The 17,370-nt window shown below is 49.0% G+C and overlaps 1 protein-coding gene across 3 annotated transcripts in view; it reads right to left on the minus strand.

Annotated features, from left to right (window-relative positions):
* nrp2a (neuropilin 2a) overlaps nt 1-17,016 on the minus strand; it is a 53,982-nt gene extending 36,966 nt beyond the window's left edge. For 2 of the 3 annotated variants that reach the window (XM_035150149.2, XM_035150148.2), the window contains exons 1-2: nt 16,108-17,016; nt 7,644-7,821 (exon numbers count right to left, since the gene is read on the minus strand). In XM_035150149.2, coding sequence (XP_035006040.2) covers nt 7,644-7,821; nt 16,108-16,183 — 254 coding nt within the window. In that variant the 5' untranslated portion in view covers nt 16,184-17,016. The remainder of the gene's footprint in view (nt 1-7,643; nt 7,822-16,107) is intronic. The other variant, XM_035150150.2, reaches the window with a different exon arrangement.
* Nucleotides 17,017-17,370: the final 354 nt, after the last annotated feature.

Consider the following 17,370-nt stretch of genomic DNA (forward strand, 5'->3'; position numbering starts at 1 on the left):
TGTATTTTTTTAAGATACTCCAAATTCTTCTCCCTGAGTCGACAGTCATATAAAAATAACTTTTTGTGTGTGTGTGTTTCTATTTTCCGCTAGATATGCATGTTGTTATATTTCACGTTGTGCAACTGCGACTAATTTCCTTGTAATCTCGCCCTGTTCCTCGTTCTCAAAATACTGCTAACAACGTTTCCCCCATATATTGTGATTCCCTGCGTAACTAAGCGCATCGCCGCGGGAGCCTCGCAGCTACGTCGACGACTGCCCCTCCCGACATTCACACACACAAACACGCTTGTCTCGAATAGTTCATATGACGACGCCGTCAAAAAGACACAACAGGGCCGCTGTTGTCCCCCTAATGACTGTGATGGGCTCCTCGGTGCTGAGACGGCGCCACAGACGTCTCCTGGTCTGAGCCCCTTTTAAAACACAGCATCTTCCTAATAGTGTCCTTAACTGTAAACCCCCCCCCCAAGAAGAAAAGTGTGAGAGGTACCAATCAGCAGGTTCTGATTTATTACCGCAGCTCGGAATAAAAACCTGGATTAAGAGGAGTCTCTAAGCCTCTTTTTTTGTCTGCCTCGTCCCTGCAGTGTATTGATTCCCCGACAGAGCATTCGAGCTGAGACTGCTGATGGAGGGATAATCCCAGCCACATAAATCTGGGTCGCAAAGGTGACGATCAAAGTGTGAAAACGCCACAATGAGCTGGTAGTGTCGCCGAGGCGTTGTCTGCACCACTCACCACATCTGAGGTCTGCTTTGTTCAATTTTAAGGGGAATAAGCACAAAATGGTCAGATTATGAGGTTACGCAACTGACCAATCGTCGCTGTTGTGCAAGTGTTTGGAATGTGCTGATTTGGCTTCTGTAGAAATGAAATCCAGATTTCACAAACGGATGCTGGATCCAGATGTGCACACTGCTGTGCATCAATTTTACACATCAAGATCAGTGATATTTATGGTTTTGTCAGAAACTATTGGACGGATTACCATAAAAAACTATTTAGGTGCGGCTCCACATCAGGGGGCGCATGCTGGAATATTTATCTCTTTCTTTAACATTGCGAGATTGTTTTTAAAACGTTTTGCTTGATTTCTCAGAGAATAAATCAAGGATCTTGACCAAAATACACAGGCATGTTGAGGGGAGAGATGTCTATGAGTGCAATTAGGTGCAGATCCCCCCCAAAAATCTGGATCTAGGGATCACCAGCAGATGTTAGGACGTATCCTCAGTTGTGTATGGCGGCATCGAGTGTTTCAGCTTTTTAATCACAAGACCCTCTCTTCTACGATAGGCCCACCACAGGCTGATCAGTCCTGGGTGTGTGTCCATCACATCTTGGTGCCCTGTTGGGGGTCTTTCCTCCTGATCCATCCTTGCAAAGAAATGCCTTTTTGCATATTTAAAAAAAATGCTATTCTCCTGTAGAGCGGGTGTGTGCTCAAAATGCAATAGATACTGTTCATGAGGTGAGGAGACATTAACCAGCTTCGGTGTCCCTGCACAACCTCGCAGCTGAAGTAGGATATTTTTCGGTGCTGAAGTGAGAAATCTGTGCAAAAGTGGGCTTTGGGGGAACTTGAGCTACTGAGTAAAGAAGCCATTGTCCAATTCTCTTATACACGTCTTGGTTGTAATCCGGCATTACGGAGGCGATCGCAGAGGCTTTGGCGGCGAGCTCCCACGGTGAGCCCTGTAAGAGCGGCGGCGATCCCTAAGTACGCCTGCTCAGGGCTGTAAGTGACACACGCTCGGGGGAAAACACACCAGCATGTGCCAACAAACACACACACGCAGGAGGACAGACATGCACACACGGATATAGACAAACATGGACGTGCGCGCGTCCACTCGGCGCTGTATCGCCAACACCGAGGATAAAAGGCCCGCGAAAGAGCTGAGAGCCTAATTAGGTTTTAATTGATTTTGGAGTGGGTCTCTATCCTTCTTTCTCCCGCTCTCTCTCGCTCCCTCTTTCTGTCTCGCTCTCTCCTGTCATGGATTAGCGTCCGTGAGTGAGTGTTCCTCAGATGTGATTATTGACCTGTTCGCTCTGCCTCTCCCCAGACTCTGATGAATACATGCATGAGGGCCTGACGTGTGAGAGCCCTCTGTCTGTCTCTCGACAACACACACTGCAGCGCATTCCAGGACATTGCACACACACACACACACACACCCCCCCTCTTACACATGCGCAAACCTGCGGCACATTAGCATCGGATACCACTCGCACACACACACTCAAGCATACATGCACCCCAAACCCCGCCCTATGTCTGACACCATCCGTTCCCAGTTCTCTGTCCGTCTGGCCGCCTGTCTGGGTCTGCATGACCGGCCCTCTGTTTAGGGAGCCATTATGGGACACCCCCACTCATTTCCCCGTAGAGAATAGCTGGAGCAGCGGGAGAGGGGTTAAGGAAACTAAAAACCCTTGAGGGCCAGTAACTCTGCACCAGCCCAGACATGTCCGCTCTTCCTCTCTCCGCTCGTACATCCCTCCGCGCCTCCGACATAACAGCTAATTGCCTTTCACACCTTTGCTGTTTGTCGAGGAGCGGGGACATTTCCTGCAGGCGTCGGCCCCTCACACACCACTCCAGTGCGTATACGTACATATGTATATTTATAGGTCTCCGGGCTCTCCTGCGGCCTCCACGAGTGGTCACTCTCACTGCGATAATCACCGGTATTCTCATCTTACTCTAGGGCAGGCTTCCCTGAGGGGCCATGGGGGCGCTGAAGGGGGGCATGGATGACCAGGGGAAAATATGGAGTGAAACTAAATCCGTTTTCAGACATGAACTCAGGAATGATGAGTTATGTGAAGAAAATAAAGAAAAAGAAGTCTGCTGATGCTGTTGTGCTGACTTTTATTTCCATCAAATTGAATTTGGACCCTTTTTAGTATTAGTTGCTTCCCCTTTAGTGAATTATGATTTAAAAAATGAGAACTCTGCTTTGGGGAACAGTCTTATTTATAAAACCCTGTCATTACCTTGTTCCTCAATGGCGTTCTCACGTGACTACCCATCTGTCAGAGATATAAAAAACCGACATAAAGAATTCATTGGGAGCGTTGAAATTACACAAAAGATTAACACCTAATTTGCTGCGGGTGTGCGTCATGGCCGCCTGATTTATTATTGTTTGTGCCGATAAAAGAGCAGCAGCTGTTCTTGAATATCAGGAAACCAAACTTGGCTGCGCTCAGACACTTGAGGCCCTCGGTGGAAAATGTTCTTCTCCCACTCCATTGTGTCGTTCCCTCTGTTTTCCACTCTCACAGAGCACAGAAAACCCACAAGATCCTGATCCGGTAAACAAGGAGCAACTGTCTCTCGCTCCCATCGTCTCTCTCTTGGTGATACAGCAGCAGAAATTAGGCAAGAGGCGGAGGGTGCGCTTCAAATATCTACACACACACGCCCTCTCCTCCCACCCTCGGAGGGGACTCTAATAAACCATAAGTGCCTCTGAAATATTAACTAGATGCTGCGAGCCAAATCCCTGCAGATCCACAAAGCCTGCCATCTTCAATCTAACCCCCCCCAAAAAAACAAATAGCACTCCTCTTCCTCTTCTCCACGTGCATGCATCCCCTCCCTCTCTCCGCTCCCGTCCATCAGAGATTCATGCTCACAGGCGACTGGGGCCAAACCGCTGACCACAGCCAGTCTGGGCTGGACTCGCCCCCCGCGGCCCCTTCCGAGCGAGGCATCGATCCGAAGCATCAGACCATAACTGCCGTCTGAGCTGCAGTCGCGACCCCGCCGGCCCTGCTGGGCGCACTTCAGCCCATCGCTCTTTATCGATATGTATTTGCGATGGAAGTTTCCTTCGCCCCTTTCTGGGCTGGAAAACCTCAATTAATCCCAACGCTTTGAGTCATTGCTCACATCCCGAACGTCTCCATCTCTGTGAGAGCAACTGATCACAGAAAGTGTCGCCCTAACACACCCGTTACTCATTATATCATCATTACAGTGCTGGCGGATGATGCTGATGACCGTGATCTTGTCCTAAACGCCCGCCAAGTCGCAGATATTGACATATCCCAACCTGAACAACTGCCTTTAGTCGTGACCTGTGGCAACTCATCCGTCTCCCCTTTCATCCTTAAACTATCACCCTCCTCCTCCTCCTCCTGTTCTCTCTCTCCCTGCGGCCACGGCTGATCATTTATCGATTTCCCATTACAAGCGGAATACAGACATTGATCCCCCACACCTCTCTGCCCCCCCTTTGGGTATTGGTAAGAGGGTGATATCGTGCGCGCACACATGGGAACACAGGAGAGTGGGGATGGTGACACCTCTCACTGTGGCAGGGCGATGCGTGTGTGTGTGTGTGTGTGAGATAAAGTTATAAAGTCATATCGTCAAATCTTCCCACCTCAGTCTGCATTCAATAACAAATAACCACATAAAATTGAGAAGATAAAACCCAGAAAAGTGGAAGAAATCGATCTTTCTGAATGACTAGTTTTACGGCGTGTGTGTGTGTCTGTGTGTGTGTGTGTGTGTGTGTGTGTGTGTGTGTGTGTGTGTGTGTTTCTGCCTGTTTCAATGTTTAATTCAAGCGAGTAAAAATAAAACACTTCCTCCCGTGGCTACAGGAGAGGGAGAATGAAAGAACAAAGGAGGGAAAACAGATAGATCAAGAACGAGAGGGAGGAAGATGAAGGGAAAAAGAGGAAAACAAAACGGGAGAGAGAACGGTCTCCACCTCTCCTCCTCAGCTCCCGGTATATCACTAGGTAGCATCCTGGGGCCCGGTGATGGCAGATTGCATTAGAGATATGGGCCTGATATTTCATCTAGCCTTTATTACATTTAGTTCACATCAATCGGCTGGCTGCCTGGAGGTAAGAGCTATTTGGCACGCGGCCGGACTCCCCCCTGAAATGAAATCCTGAATTAAAGTGCCACCTCAGACATGAAGCCCGCTGCATAAGGCTGCGGATTTGATTGCTGCAGTCGAGCCGCGGCTTGGCCACGCTGCATCGTGCGACTGTTTGGACCCCGCTGAGGGAAAATCCGCAGCTGGCCAGGGATATTAGCTAGAGCTCAGCTCCTTGCCTGGGCTGACCAAGCACTTTTCCCAGTTTCATACGGGCCTAAAGTGCCCGAGGGGAGTTGTGATGGCTGACGAGCACTCTTATGCCGACAGGTTGCATGCTTAAGTGTGTGCGTGCTGAGAACACATGTCCATTTGCAATCTTTACGACCGTGTTATCATCTATATTGTTCCTTTCTGGGTGCGTTGCCATGATCAGCAGTCTGCACCACATCGCTCCGCGTCTAACAGGTAACACACAGACCCTCTGGTTTTCTCCGCTGCCGTAATCCCAGCTGTCACGCAGATTTTCCGACCCTGACCGAGATGGTGGGCCCTCCACCTCCGCACGCCCCCGGCTCCCTCTGCCCTAACCTCGCCAGGGCACCGTGGAGAAATGCAAAAATCTACTCCCCGCGCTCGCTCACTGACACCGCCATGCCGAATCATACAGGCAGGGGGAAAAAAAGAGAGGAAGCAACCCGTAACAGCACTACAGGGCTCGGATCAATCTGGGTAAAAAGCATAACACAGGACGGAGAGAGCAGGGATATCGAGCCGCACTTTGGCTTTTTCAACTTATTCCCGCTGCTATTTCTGCAGCCCCGAAGGGACTACACTCCCTGCGTGAAACACAGAAGGGCAAACACATTAGTTTTAGAGGTTATGCATAAATAAATGTTGGCCCAATCCCCTATTTGTCTAATGGGCCTTTTAAATAGGGGGGGGGGTTATCACTTGGATGCTGCAGGGACGGTTGCATGGAGGGAAGAGGGAAGCGGGAGCTGCTCGTCGCACAAACACTCGGTTACATGCTTGCAGAGTTACTCATATGTAGACGCCCTTTCCCACCCACACTCGCTGACTCTTTCTCACACACACACTCATACATATGAGATGAAGAAGGATTGAGTGGGCGTATGTGCAGGCCAAGGCCTCAGCACCTCCAGGCAAGTGCAAAAAAAAAGAAAAAAGAAATAGACTAACCCCTATCCCAATAAAACCCTCTGTGGAGAGGAGAAAAAGATGAGGCATTTCAGTTTTCTCTTCCTCCTCCTGCCCCGCGCGCCTTGGGCTGTGAGAAACTGCTTGACACACTGCTTATCAACAGCTGAGCCATTGCTCTCTCCACCGCTACAAGTCCAGAGTGCTCCGGCGTCAGCACTGCGAAGCCGGGTGTTATAACACCCCTGCTGCAAAAAAGGAGATAATTATGCGACACTTTGCCCCCTGGAAAGTGTCGGAAACCCGGACACACAAAGCAGAGACATCAAAATCACATTTCCAGCTCCTCACAACGTGACACAACCGCGTGAATAGAAGCGACAATCATTGCGAAAACCCCCTTTCAGCCAAAGCGGTCATTGACGGCCCCTTGTGAGAGTGGTGTTTTCTCCGCGCTTTGTTGGCGAACAATGCAAAAAGCATCGAGCATTATTAATTCTTCAATTTACAGAGAGAAGGGAGGAAGAAAGGGGGAATAAATGGCTGTAATTGCACTGATAAGTCTCGTCTGTGTTCACTTTAAAAAACGGAGCAAACAAAGAGTCTCAAGATTCTGTAAAATTCCCCTTGAGTTACATGTTTTAAAAGTGGATTAAACAGTGGAGACCATGACTTCTCCCTCCGAGGTCAAAGACAGGAAGACATATGATTCAGATTATTCGTGTCTCAGAGAAAGGAAACTGACCAACGCAGTCGTAACAGCTGCGCCTTATTCTCTTCTTCTTCTCCTCCTTCCCTTCCCATGCTTGTTCTCTCTCTCTCTCTCTCCTTTTGCCGTTTGTCTTTCCTGTCTGCCCTCCGCACTCAGACGTGCAGGTTTTCAAACGCAGCCTGGCATTTGATTATCAGATGAAGAGGGGGGAGGGGGGGATTATAGCCTGATAATGTCAGACACATGCACAAAAATAACTCGTGCAAAACTTTTGAATTGTGCGGCAGGAATCAATAGATCAACCTTCAACGTCAATCATCGGCTGGAAAACAAATTGTTTGTTTGTGCTACATCACATAACACAAACTAATTATTGATCCGAATCCTTCTTTTCTATTCAAGCTGTGTTCAGACATGAATTCAGCAAAATGTCCCAAAAACTGCCTTCTGAACTGCTGAGGTTTTGTGCAGCTGACGTGCCCTTGAGCAAGAAACTTCATTGCCTGAAGAGCCCTTTAACACGGCAACACTGAAAGTCTGTGGTTGTACTGGGACGTAATGTGTGTAACTGTGAGAATGTGAAAAGAGCTCGCCATTCTCTTAATAAACTTCACAAAAGGAAAATAAACCCACAGTCCACTTAATGGTTTGCGTTTTTGCGGAAAGATTCTATCTACGATTGAAAGTTCCTTTGTTATTGACCTGTTGCGGTGAAAATGTGGGGAGTGATTCAACATCGTGGGATCAAGCCAAACCGCTGCCGGTGAATTATACCAGTATGTTTAATCAGAGTGTTTCAACAGGAAATTGCTTATTTGAGATATAAATACTGTTCTAATGAAAATGTCAAGACAAATCACCATTCAGCCAGAATATTAATAATAATAATAATACACCATGATAGAAAAGGACTTACTTGCAGTCCAGCCTCTCGATCTCAAAGTGCGGGTTGAAGTTGAGGACGATGCGCTGCGACGACTCCGGCGCCGTGATGATCCAGTGGCAGTTCTGGTGAGGCGGGTACTCCAGAGGATAACCGGGGGAGGTGATGTAGCCCGCCTTGCTGGCGTCGTACATCCCGCCGCACTCCAATGCTGCGATACAGACGGAGAGGGGGAACAGTTATTGTTTGTAAAACAGACAAAAGACAAGAACTAATCAGTATATTGAGCGTGTATTTATTTTAACAATACAGCTGCATGGCAGGCCGGGAATCAAACCACATAAATCCCCAGTAAATGGTACGCTCCCAACAATATGAGACGCTCCTTCATCTACCTTGTTTCTCCGTATGAAGATGTGATGAGCAACAAATGAACGGTAAAACAAAGAAAGCAATTTAGGCCGTCAGTTAGCGGGAAATTGGAAAAACTTCTCCATTGTGGATTCTCAGTGTGAGTGGGACCACATGGATAAGCTATTAAAACAATAAAGGATCATCACTGCGCGCACACACACACACACAGAGAGAGAGAGAGAGAGAGAGAAACACACAGAGCCTTTTTCACCCTCTTCCACACCCAGGCTCTTATCTCTCCAGCTCCCCACTGGGAGCGTTCTCCAAGAGTAATTGTTGCTCTGGCAAGCCAATCTGCAAACATTAGGACACATTCCCTGATCCTATCGCGCTCTCCCAGGAACAATGGGCCGCCAATGGCGTCGCTCAAACGCTTGAGACAGGAAGTGACACACAAGACGGCCTTGTTTAGCGGGGTTCTGGGGGGTTCACCCCAAATCTGTAATGAGAAGCTACCGCGGCAACAAAAGGCCCCATTCTCTGCTCACGCCCTGACGGCTACGGCAGCGCTCGCGCTTGGCGTTATCTCCCATAAACACGCTAAACACACAAACTCCCACGCACGCACAATAAGGAACATGTATATGGGTAGTCTGCGCACACCCAATGGGATATCACACACACGGCATTGTGCACAATGGTTCTTTTATTACTCTTGCACTGCAATAGAGTTTCAGGCGTTATTATTCTTTACAGGAAGGCGGAGGCGAAACGTGCTCTCCATGACAACAGCGAGGGGTGGGTTTCGCTCTGTACCTAACGCTCACCGTACAGGCATGCACGTGCGCTCGTTCGCCGGCGCACCAGTGGGATCTCTAAATGTAATGAACTGTGATATTGAACTCATGGAGGAGAAAATGTTTTCTTAATATTGCAGCATGGCGCACGCCGGCCAAACAAGGAGAAGGAAGGAAAACAAAGCGGCATCAGGCAACGAACTGGAGCTCATGGTGTAGCATGCACCACCAAATGGCGGGCTCCACCACTCAGCCGCTGAGCTGCATCTATTCTTGACATAAATGGGTTGATACCCTCGCCTGGTTCTTTCACATTTCTGTGAAAGCATCAATAAAGGAAGCGGGGAAAAAAACAACAAAAAAACACAGCACCAAAGGCTTAAAGTGTAATAGACCCTTCAAGTGTTGACATTTCCACCGCCTATTGTGCTTAAAAGGAACACTTAAGATTCTCTGACATTTGATAGAGCCGCGATGGCTTCCTTACTTTGTTACTGGAGAGGAGCGACGCCCACGCTGGCACGCGGAGGGCACACACAGCTGCCGTGATTTCACGCGAGCGCGCGAACCCGGGCCGCCCACGTGCGTGAGCAATTACTCGTGCGAGCTGTAACACAAACGTGCACACGAGTTCAGGTGCGCGCGTGCACACGGCCGCTGCTCCATGTTCAAACGGCCCGCCCACGCGCACGCTCTCACACACGGAGGGCCTGTCAATCACAGGAGGTGGAAAAAAAAAAGCTACCTGCAACATTTAAAAAAAGATAGCAGGGACGGCGGAGAATGAAGGAGACAGACACACACACACACACACACACACACACACACACACACACACACACACACACACACACACACACACACACACACACACACACACACACACACAGAGACATCTCTTTATCTGCTGTGCCTGTGCAGACAGTCATTGTTCAGGAGCCTATGGAGGGAATGGTGTACAGGAGGCTATCAGCACGCAGAGCCTCGGCAGATTAAGCCGTTTGGGGAGAATCCTGCAGCCTCAACACTTTTTTCCCCCCGAGCTGCCCATTCAGTGGCCTCCAAGGAGGATGAGGAGGAGGAGGAGGAGGAGGGAAATGGGAGAGGCGAAGGAGAGAGAGAGAGAGAGAGAGAGGATGAGAGCGAAGAGGGGATGAGGAAGAGCGGATTGAACGGGCGAGGCGATGGATGGAAGACGGATTGGGAAGGAAGGGGGGAAGATTGATCGGATGGGGAGCCGGGGCGAGGGCGGTGGGTGGAGGTTCGATGCACGGCGGGCGGGTGCGAGGAAGAGGGGAGGAACGAGTGACAGGCGGGGGGGAGAAGGAGGGAAAAAGGTGATGAGGAGGGAGAAACACAGAGGGTGAGAGAAAGATGCAGTGAGCGTGAGGAGAGGTGGACGAAGAGGAGGGACTATATGATGTGTGTGTGTGTGTGGGTGATGTGCAGAGAGCCTGACGAGCCTCATTAAGACATGCCTGCTATCCAGCGGCTCCCTGTAGACACTGACCCCACTGGGAAACCTCTGTCAGTCACTGCACTGGCAGCGTGTGTGTGTGTGTGTGTGTGTGTGTGTGTGTGTGTGTTGTGCTGCCATAGAGAACAAGAAAAGAATGATAGTGATGCAGCAGCAATATATCTGCACTAAATGAAGCGCTGAGAGATTTTTGATTACGGTGACGGATGTGTGTATTTTTTCCTAATTGCTTGGATATCCACACTAATTAGTACAAAATATGCATATAGCAATGTGTGCAGGAGCTTGTGTGTGTCTGTGTGTGTGTGTGTGTTTCAGTGTCAAGCAGCATTTTGGGGCGAGGACAGAACGCCTGGTGTTGGATGAGTAACACAGGGGAAGCACTCAGGAGCTGCCAGTGAGCTCCATGAATTACACTGTCTCTTCTGCTAGAGGAGCCCATCTGTCTACACACTCACACACACATACACACACATATGTTCCTACCATGCAGGCACCAAACCCCTATCACATGAAAACAATGTCACTACTGTATGTGTGTGTGAGTGTGTGTTTGTTCACTGTGAGTGCATTTCCAGAAGTGTGTTTTTCATTTAGGATCATGTGGAGGAAACACCATAAACGCGTGCATGCCTCTACGTGTGGCCATGCCATTTTGTTTTTTTAAGTGCCACTGTAACCAATGTTAAAATAAAGACGGCAAATCGCTCCCTGCTCGTCGTGTGCACATCTCCCGTAGTCGCTCCAGATCAAGCCCAGGCCCGGAGACGTCTTTGTGCCGGCTGTGATTGGCTTTATCTCCATTATCTGAGGGAGAATGTGCATATGTCTGCACGTTCTGTAGCATGTGTGTGTGTGTGTGTGTGTGTGTGTGTGTGTGCGTGCCCCTGCTCTCATTTCTATTAGTCGCCTTATCGAGGGGTGGGGGGGGGGCTGAAGTATGGCGTCACGCTCTGGGATAAGCTGCGAGTGAGAGGAGAGGCGCTGATAAATCCCTCCATCATTCCTAGTGTCTCTCCGGCCCCTCCCCTCCACCCCGCCGACCCCGCCCGCCCCACCTTAATTAAAAAGTGCTATCGCCCAGAGTGAGGGAATGAGAGGGGAGAGTGGGCAGCACTCATCCATTCAGTCAAGAGGCGAGGGGGTTTGTCTCCGCGCCTGCTTTTAATCTCGACCCATTCCACAGTAGACTGGACCCGGGGAGAGGGGACGAGGGCGAGGAGGGAGAGATTCACCTTCGTTGCCCCCCACCCACCTCCCGGCCCGGTGCTGAGGCAGAAATGACCTTGCTTATAATTAACACACTGGGTTTAAAGCTTTTGTTTTGTTCCATACTTAGTATTACTACACTATTTCTTTATAAAACTGCATGTGGATCTGATAAGGTGCTTCAGTGCCTTATATCTGAATGATGCATCTATTTAAAAAAAAAAAGTAGATTCAGTGCTTTTAGAAAAGTTTATAGACGTATTTGAAGAACATTTCTTTGCAGCCTGAGAGGTGAAGAAAACAGGGAGAGTCCACAACGCAGTGGAATATGAAAGCAACATTTTTTTATCACCTCCTTTCTTCCCTTATCTACAGCGCGGCAGCTGGATGGTGAGAAAAATAAATAAAATTCAGATATAGTTCAATGAGTAAATGAAACTGTAAAAGTCAAGGGGGGGACGACAAATGGAAACTACACCTTATGAAAGTTTCAGTGTTTCCAAACAGAAACATCTAATTTTGCACGTGGCCCCCGAGGTCAACGAGGATGAGGAAATAAATGCACATATATACATTTTACATTATGAGCAACAAGACGTCCTTTTGATGTCCGGATGCTGTAGATGCTATATATTCTGCAGCCATTTATCAAAGACACCAACAATCAGCCGAGAAATGCAACACACTCAGTCAGCAACCACTTAAATGTGACTTTTTCTCATTTAGGAACTCACAAAAGCCCGATAATATCCTAAAAGAAATCCTCTTTTCCTCTCCTTTTCTTCTCCTCCCTCCCTAACAGGATAAGTGCCCCATGCTAATCAGCTAAGTGGACAATGCCGGCCACCGTGATCAATGCCTCAATGGATCAATCGAGTAAACAGATGGTTGCTGGTGCCTGCAGGGGGTGGGGGGGTGTAAATAGCGCGGGACTAATCCTGAAACAGTACCTGACTACGGTATCACACCTCCTGCTCCCCGCGTGCACCCTTTTGTCTCCGTACGGGCCCGAGCAACTTCTCCCCAAAGATTTAGAGCGGAAGGGCGAGCTGTGAAGAAATGAGCCTTTCTGCAGGAGTCTGGGGTGATTTGTTGCCCCCCGCCCGATATTACAGACTGTACCGACTGCGGTTCTTTCTTTCCTCTCGACTTAACACCCTTTAACTGTTTCTTCTTGTTCCCTCTCCTCTTTAACCCCTTTCTGTGAGCGACAGTAAATTTCAAATGCTATGCCCCTTGACAATGGCGGCCCTCTCCCCGGCTCCCTACTAAGCCCGTCCCCGAGCGCCCATTAAGACCCCCTGTGTGTGGCTAATGCGACGGAGTGAAAGACCCAGCTCTATTTTATTTATGGGGGCCTTGTTTTTAATTTCACCCCCAAGAGCGACGGGCTGTTCCAGGGCTTTTCAACGCGAGCCCGTGCCTCTCATACCTGCCTGGTATTGAACCGGCTGCTCGGTCTGTCTTTGGCTATGAATGCTAATAGGTGACCTTGTTTTCGCAGCTGATACCTCTGAGGCTGGGGCAGATTAAAACGCAGAGAAATGCAAAGAATCGAAAAAAGGCGGGCGGCGGAAGAGATGAGGGAAGAAAGGGCAACGGCATGAGAGGAGAGAAAAAACAAATCGAGAAGGAAAAAGTCTGTTCACTCAGACGCCAACATCTGGAAAACAAATGATTAAATGAACAGAAATCCAACTCTGCAAGAAGAAGATACCAGAGGTGGAAAGGATGCAGAGCCACCCACTCAATAAACATGCAAATGAGCCGCTTAATGGCCTGAATATTAATGCTTGTGGTAGCGAGTAATTAATGTACATGTCACCGAGTCAATCTACTGTGATTACAGCGCAAGTGCACGTCTATCTGCTTCAGATGCAGCAGAGACAGGGGACCATTTGGATTCCGAGTGAAAGGTGCCACCCGCAGAGAACAGCGGGGCCACGACTGGAAATGTCCGAGCAGCCGAACATCTTTCACGGATCGTTTACCTCGAGACCGTGGCAGATTTCCGTGCTTGCGGAGGACTCTGGCTGAGATGCCTCGGGCGTGCATCCGTTCGCTGCAAAACATTTCGCTTTGCAGGGGGAAAAACCTTCGGCTACTGGAAATGTATCAAGTTGCTAAAAAAGCCCAGATGGAGTCTGTCATCAAAAGCAGAAACTCTTTGGAAGGGAAAAGCTTTAATGTGACTCCAATGTGCTTAACTTTCATGAGCGCATCCCTTTGTGACTAGGTTTTTCTCTGATGGTACATGCACCTCTTTTATTCCCATCCTCTTTACCCCCACTTTAGCTGTGTCACCCCAGACGATAGTGTCACTTCATAAACCCTGTTCCCTCACCGACCAGTGCCATTTAACTCTGCGACCCCTGCACGCTTTGATGTTGCCCTTTCCTCTCACACTTCTGTTTGATGCACGGTCCACACACAACCCCCTGCCTCCCCACCAGCTTCTCCGAGGCTTCATCTCCCTTGTTCACTTCATGTTTCTCGGCGTCACGGCCTGGTGGATGCCACGCTCGCTTCTCCCCTCACTCTCCTGTGCCTTGGGTACGATTGCATCTGCCTTCCATTCTCCTCTGCAGTCATTATCTCCCTGTCCCCTCACATCTCTCTCCCTCTCCGCTGCACCCAGCCTCTACCCTGACTCTTGTGAACCTCGCTGTTGTCTCCGTTCTGTTCTCTCTCAGTCGCTCTTTTCTCTGGCATCTGTGAGTATTGTGGCTCTTGAGGGGAGCATGGAAGCAGGGACATGGTGCAGTGTCTTGGCAGGAGAGGGAGAGAGAGAGAGAGAGAGAGAGAGAGAGAGAGAGAAGGGGGATCTAGCTCCTTGCTTGCCTGATGGCTGCCAAGAGGCCCACATCTGTCTCTGATCAACGGGTACACAGGCACATGAAGCCAGTAAAACACACACACACAGAGAGAGAGAGAGAGAGAGAGAGAGAGAGAGAGAGAGAGAGAGAGAGAGAGAGAGAGGGGGGGGGGGGATGACTGCCCTGTCCAAAACAAGTATCCTAAACAAGAGCAAGAAAGATTTGAACTGAACAGAACTCGGTTTCCTTTAGGAACAACAGCACTCAGCCACATTACACAAACAGCATATTTGGAAGACTCAGTCCATTAAAAGAGGGATATACAAATTCTTGTAAACAACCACACACACACGCACACAAAAGAAAAGAAAAGTAAATTCTACTAAGCACATTGCCTTTTACGCACAAGTCCCACCTGGCGCCAGGAAAGCGCAGAGTCCCGTAAACTATAAACCTGTGACACCCGCAGTCAAAGCGCAGTAAAAGCATCAGGACCAGGTGCCTGCAAGGGTGAGTGAGCGAAAGGCCATGTGTCATCCTACTGGTGGCGTCACTTCTCTGCACGGTGAGCCCACCGCATATTCCCATCATCAAAACCATATCTCCACCATGCACGTTTCTTGTGGAATAATTAAGCAACACGTTATTATTATTTTAATTATTTGTACGCAGAGTGAGCGGTGTGTGCTCCCTGGTGTAAAATCCACATTTAATTACGCTTCTCAATAAAACTGGTGCCGTTTTTTCTACTTGAGCTTTGCCCTCATTTGTTGACTGGTTCTTCCGACAGTACAGCAAGAACTAGCCCTGCTTGAGTGCCTTAAAGCAAGGCTCCGGGTCCCTGCCGTTGCTGTTCCGCAACCTCCCTGCTTATTGTTGTTTGATTGCTGAGAGCTCGCCGAGGTGACGGTGCGCCGCCGCCGCCTGGGGGCCGCCGGCGCACGGCCACCAGCAGCCCAGCCTTCACCCAGCACAGGGACACGAGGGGATAATGAAGGAGGGAGAGTCCTTTCGGTGGCTGCTGGAGATAATGATTATAATGGTGGTGATTACAGTCCTAAAAGGCAGATCCTACGGCGACAGCGTGGCTTTTACGCACGGCGTCTTTGGACACCAGCATTTGTAAAATAGCGGGTTAAAGCCGGTGCTTATACGTGTAAATAAACCTGCCTCCACTCGGGTGTGAAGCTGCATTTTAATCAGCTCGGGTTTGTTTATTTCCCTTGGTGAATTATTAAATCAAAGCGGGGGAAAAACAACTCGGGGTAAACAATGTGTTTGGATTTTCAAAAAGCTTCATGCATATAATCATTCACAGCCCAGTGAGCTGCGGCTACAAAGCTCCATCCTGGACCCAGTCTAGCTGGGACAGATAACTGTTTCCGATCTGCTGCATATTTGATGACAGCATCCAAGTTCTTTAGTTTTATATGCGTAAAAAAACAGCTTGGCACAAGGATGAATTAATTATGGATTTGAATATTAAAACGCCATCATGGTTCCCACGGTTTTCCACATCAGGCTCATGTTTAAACATACTGTGCATGTGCGTAACCTTCGGCTTCCACCTCATATTTACCAAATTTAAGAGAAAAACATCCGAGAGAGCAAGAGGCGCATGGATCTGGTTATCACACAATGGCTTTGTCATGTGTTGCAATAATCTGAAACATATGACAAGGAACTATTGGGAAATATTTTTAGAATTGTTCAAACTGGTGAGGTATAATCCCAGAAGATTAAACTAAATGTAAAGTCATGCTTGCGTGATATATACATTTGAATTGGTTGAAACAGATGCATGCGTAAAAGCAAAACAAATCAAAGAAGTGACTCAAACTCACCCTCTTCTCCTCTGACTCTAAACGCCAGATGACACATTGCCATTAAAAATCCAATCAGCGATGGCACAAAATCCATCTTGGATGATTCAGAAAACTCGCGGGGAGCTTGAAGTTTCTAATGTTTCCACCTCGTGTTGATAGAAATTCTCCAAAAATGAGAAATAAAAAAAAAGGGAAAAGGGGAAATGAGATCCACACCCCTTCAGGACCAAAAAGAGAAGAAGCTGGTAACAGGGAAAATTAAAGATCTTGAGTAATAATCCCACGGAGATTATTAAACCATAGGAGGAGAAAACTAAGTGACAACTACATGTCACTGGCGGAATTCAGATGTTCAGTTGCGCAGCGGCTTTGCTTGGTGAATCTGTCCATTCAGAGGAGGGATGGAACCAAAACCTTCATCCAGCAAACAGTGTGCAAACAAACTCCTGCATCAGAACTGCGTGTTCCACAGCTGGGAGGCTCCGGGTGGATCTCTGCGCTCCGGGGAGACAGCGGCTCCACTGTGCGTCAAGGTCCAAACGAGCGGCTCCCACTCCGCGTATCCACTGCCTCTGCGTCCCCGCGTATTTTGCGCACACGGAGCTCGCGTCTCCACTTGGAGGTTTTACTAGCAGCAGCAGGCTGGAGTCGTAAAGTAACAGATCTCACAGCCTGGGAAGCCGGATTCCGCGTGTCCGCAGCTGCGTTTTAACGCGGTGCCAAAGTCTTGCGTTGCGCTCTTGCGTTCCCCAAAACACCCAGAGATCATGTCCTGCTCTCTCCTGCGTTTTCTCCTTCTGTGGTGGTGGTGGAGGCTCCGTGCAGCCTCAGCTCCTCTCCGAACGCCGGCGTGTGCTCCTCGCCCGAGACGGTGAGGTGTGTGTGGAGCGTGTGTGTGAGTGATCTCCGCTTTTTGAGCCGAGCAGCTATCGCGTTACAGTCGCGGCGCCTCGGCTCCGCCCCCCTCCAGTCGATGGCTGATTATAGGGAGGGAGAGAGAGAGAGAGAGAGAGAGAGAGAGGGTGCACGGGCACGCGCAGTGGTCTCACTCTCTGTGACACATGCACACACACACAAACACACGCACAGAGAGAGAGAGAGAGAGAGAGAGAGAGAGAGAGAGAGAGAGAGAGAGAGAGAGAGAGTCGTGTCTGCAAGTCTTCAGAGGACATTACATGATTTCCTTGGGACTTAACCAGTTACTACTGGCCTAACCCTTAACCTAAACTTAACCTTAACCTTAACCTTAATCTAACCATACCCTAAACCTAATCTCATCCT

This window comes from Hippoglossus stenolepis, chromosome 24, assembly GCF_022539355.2.
Source record: "Hippoglossus stenolepis isolate QCI-W04-F060 chromosome 24, HSTE1.2, whole genome shotgun sequence".
Lineage (NCBI taxonomy): Eukaryota > Metazoa > Chordata > Actinopteri > Pleuronectiformes > Pleuronectidae > Hippoglossus > Hippoglossus stenolepis.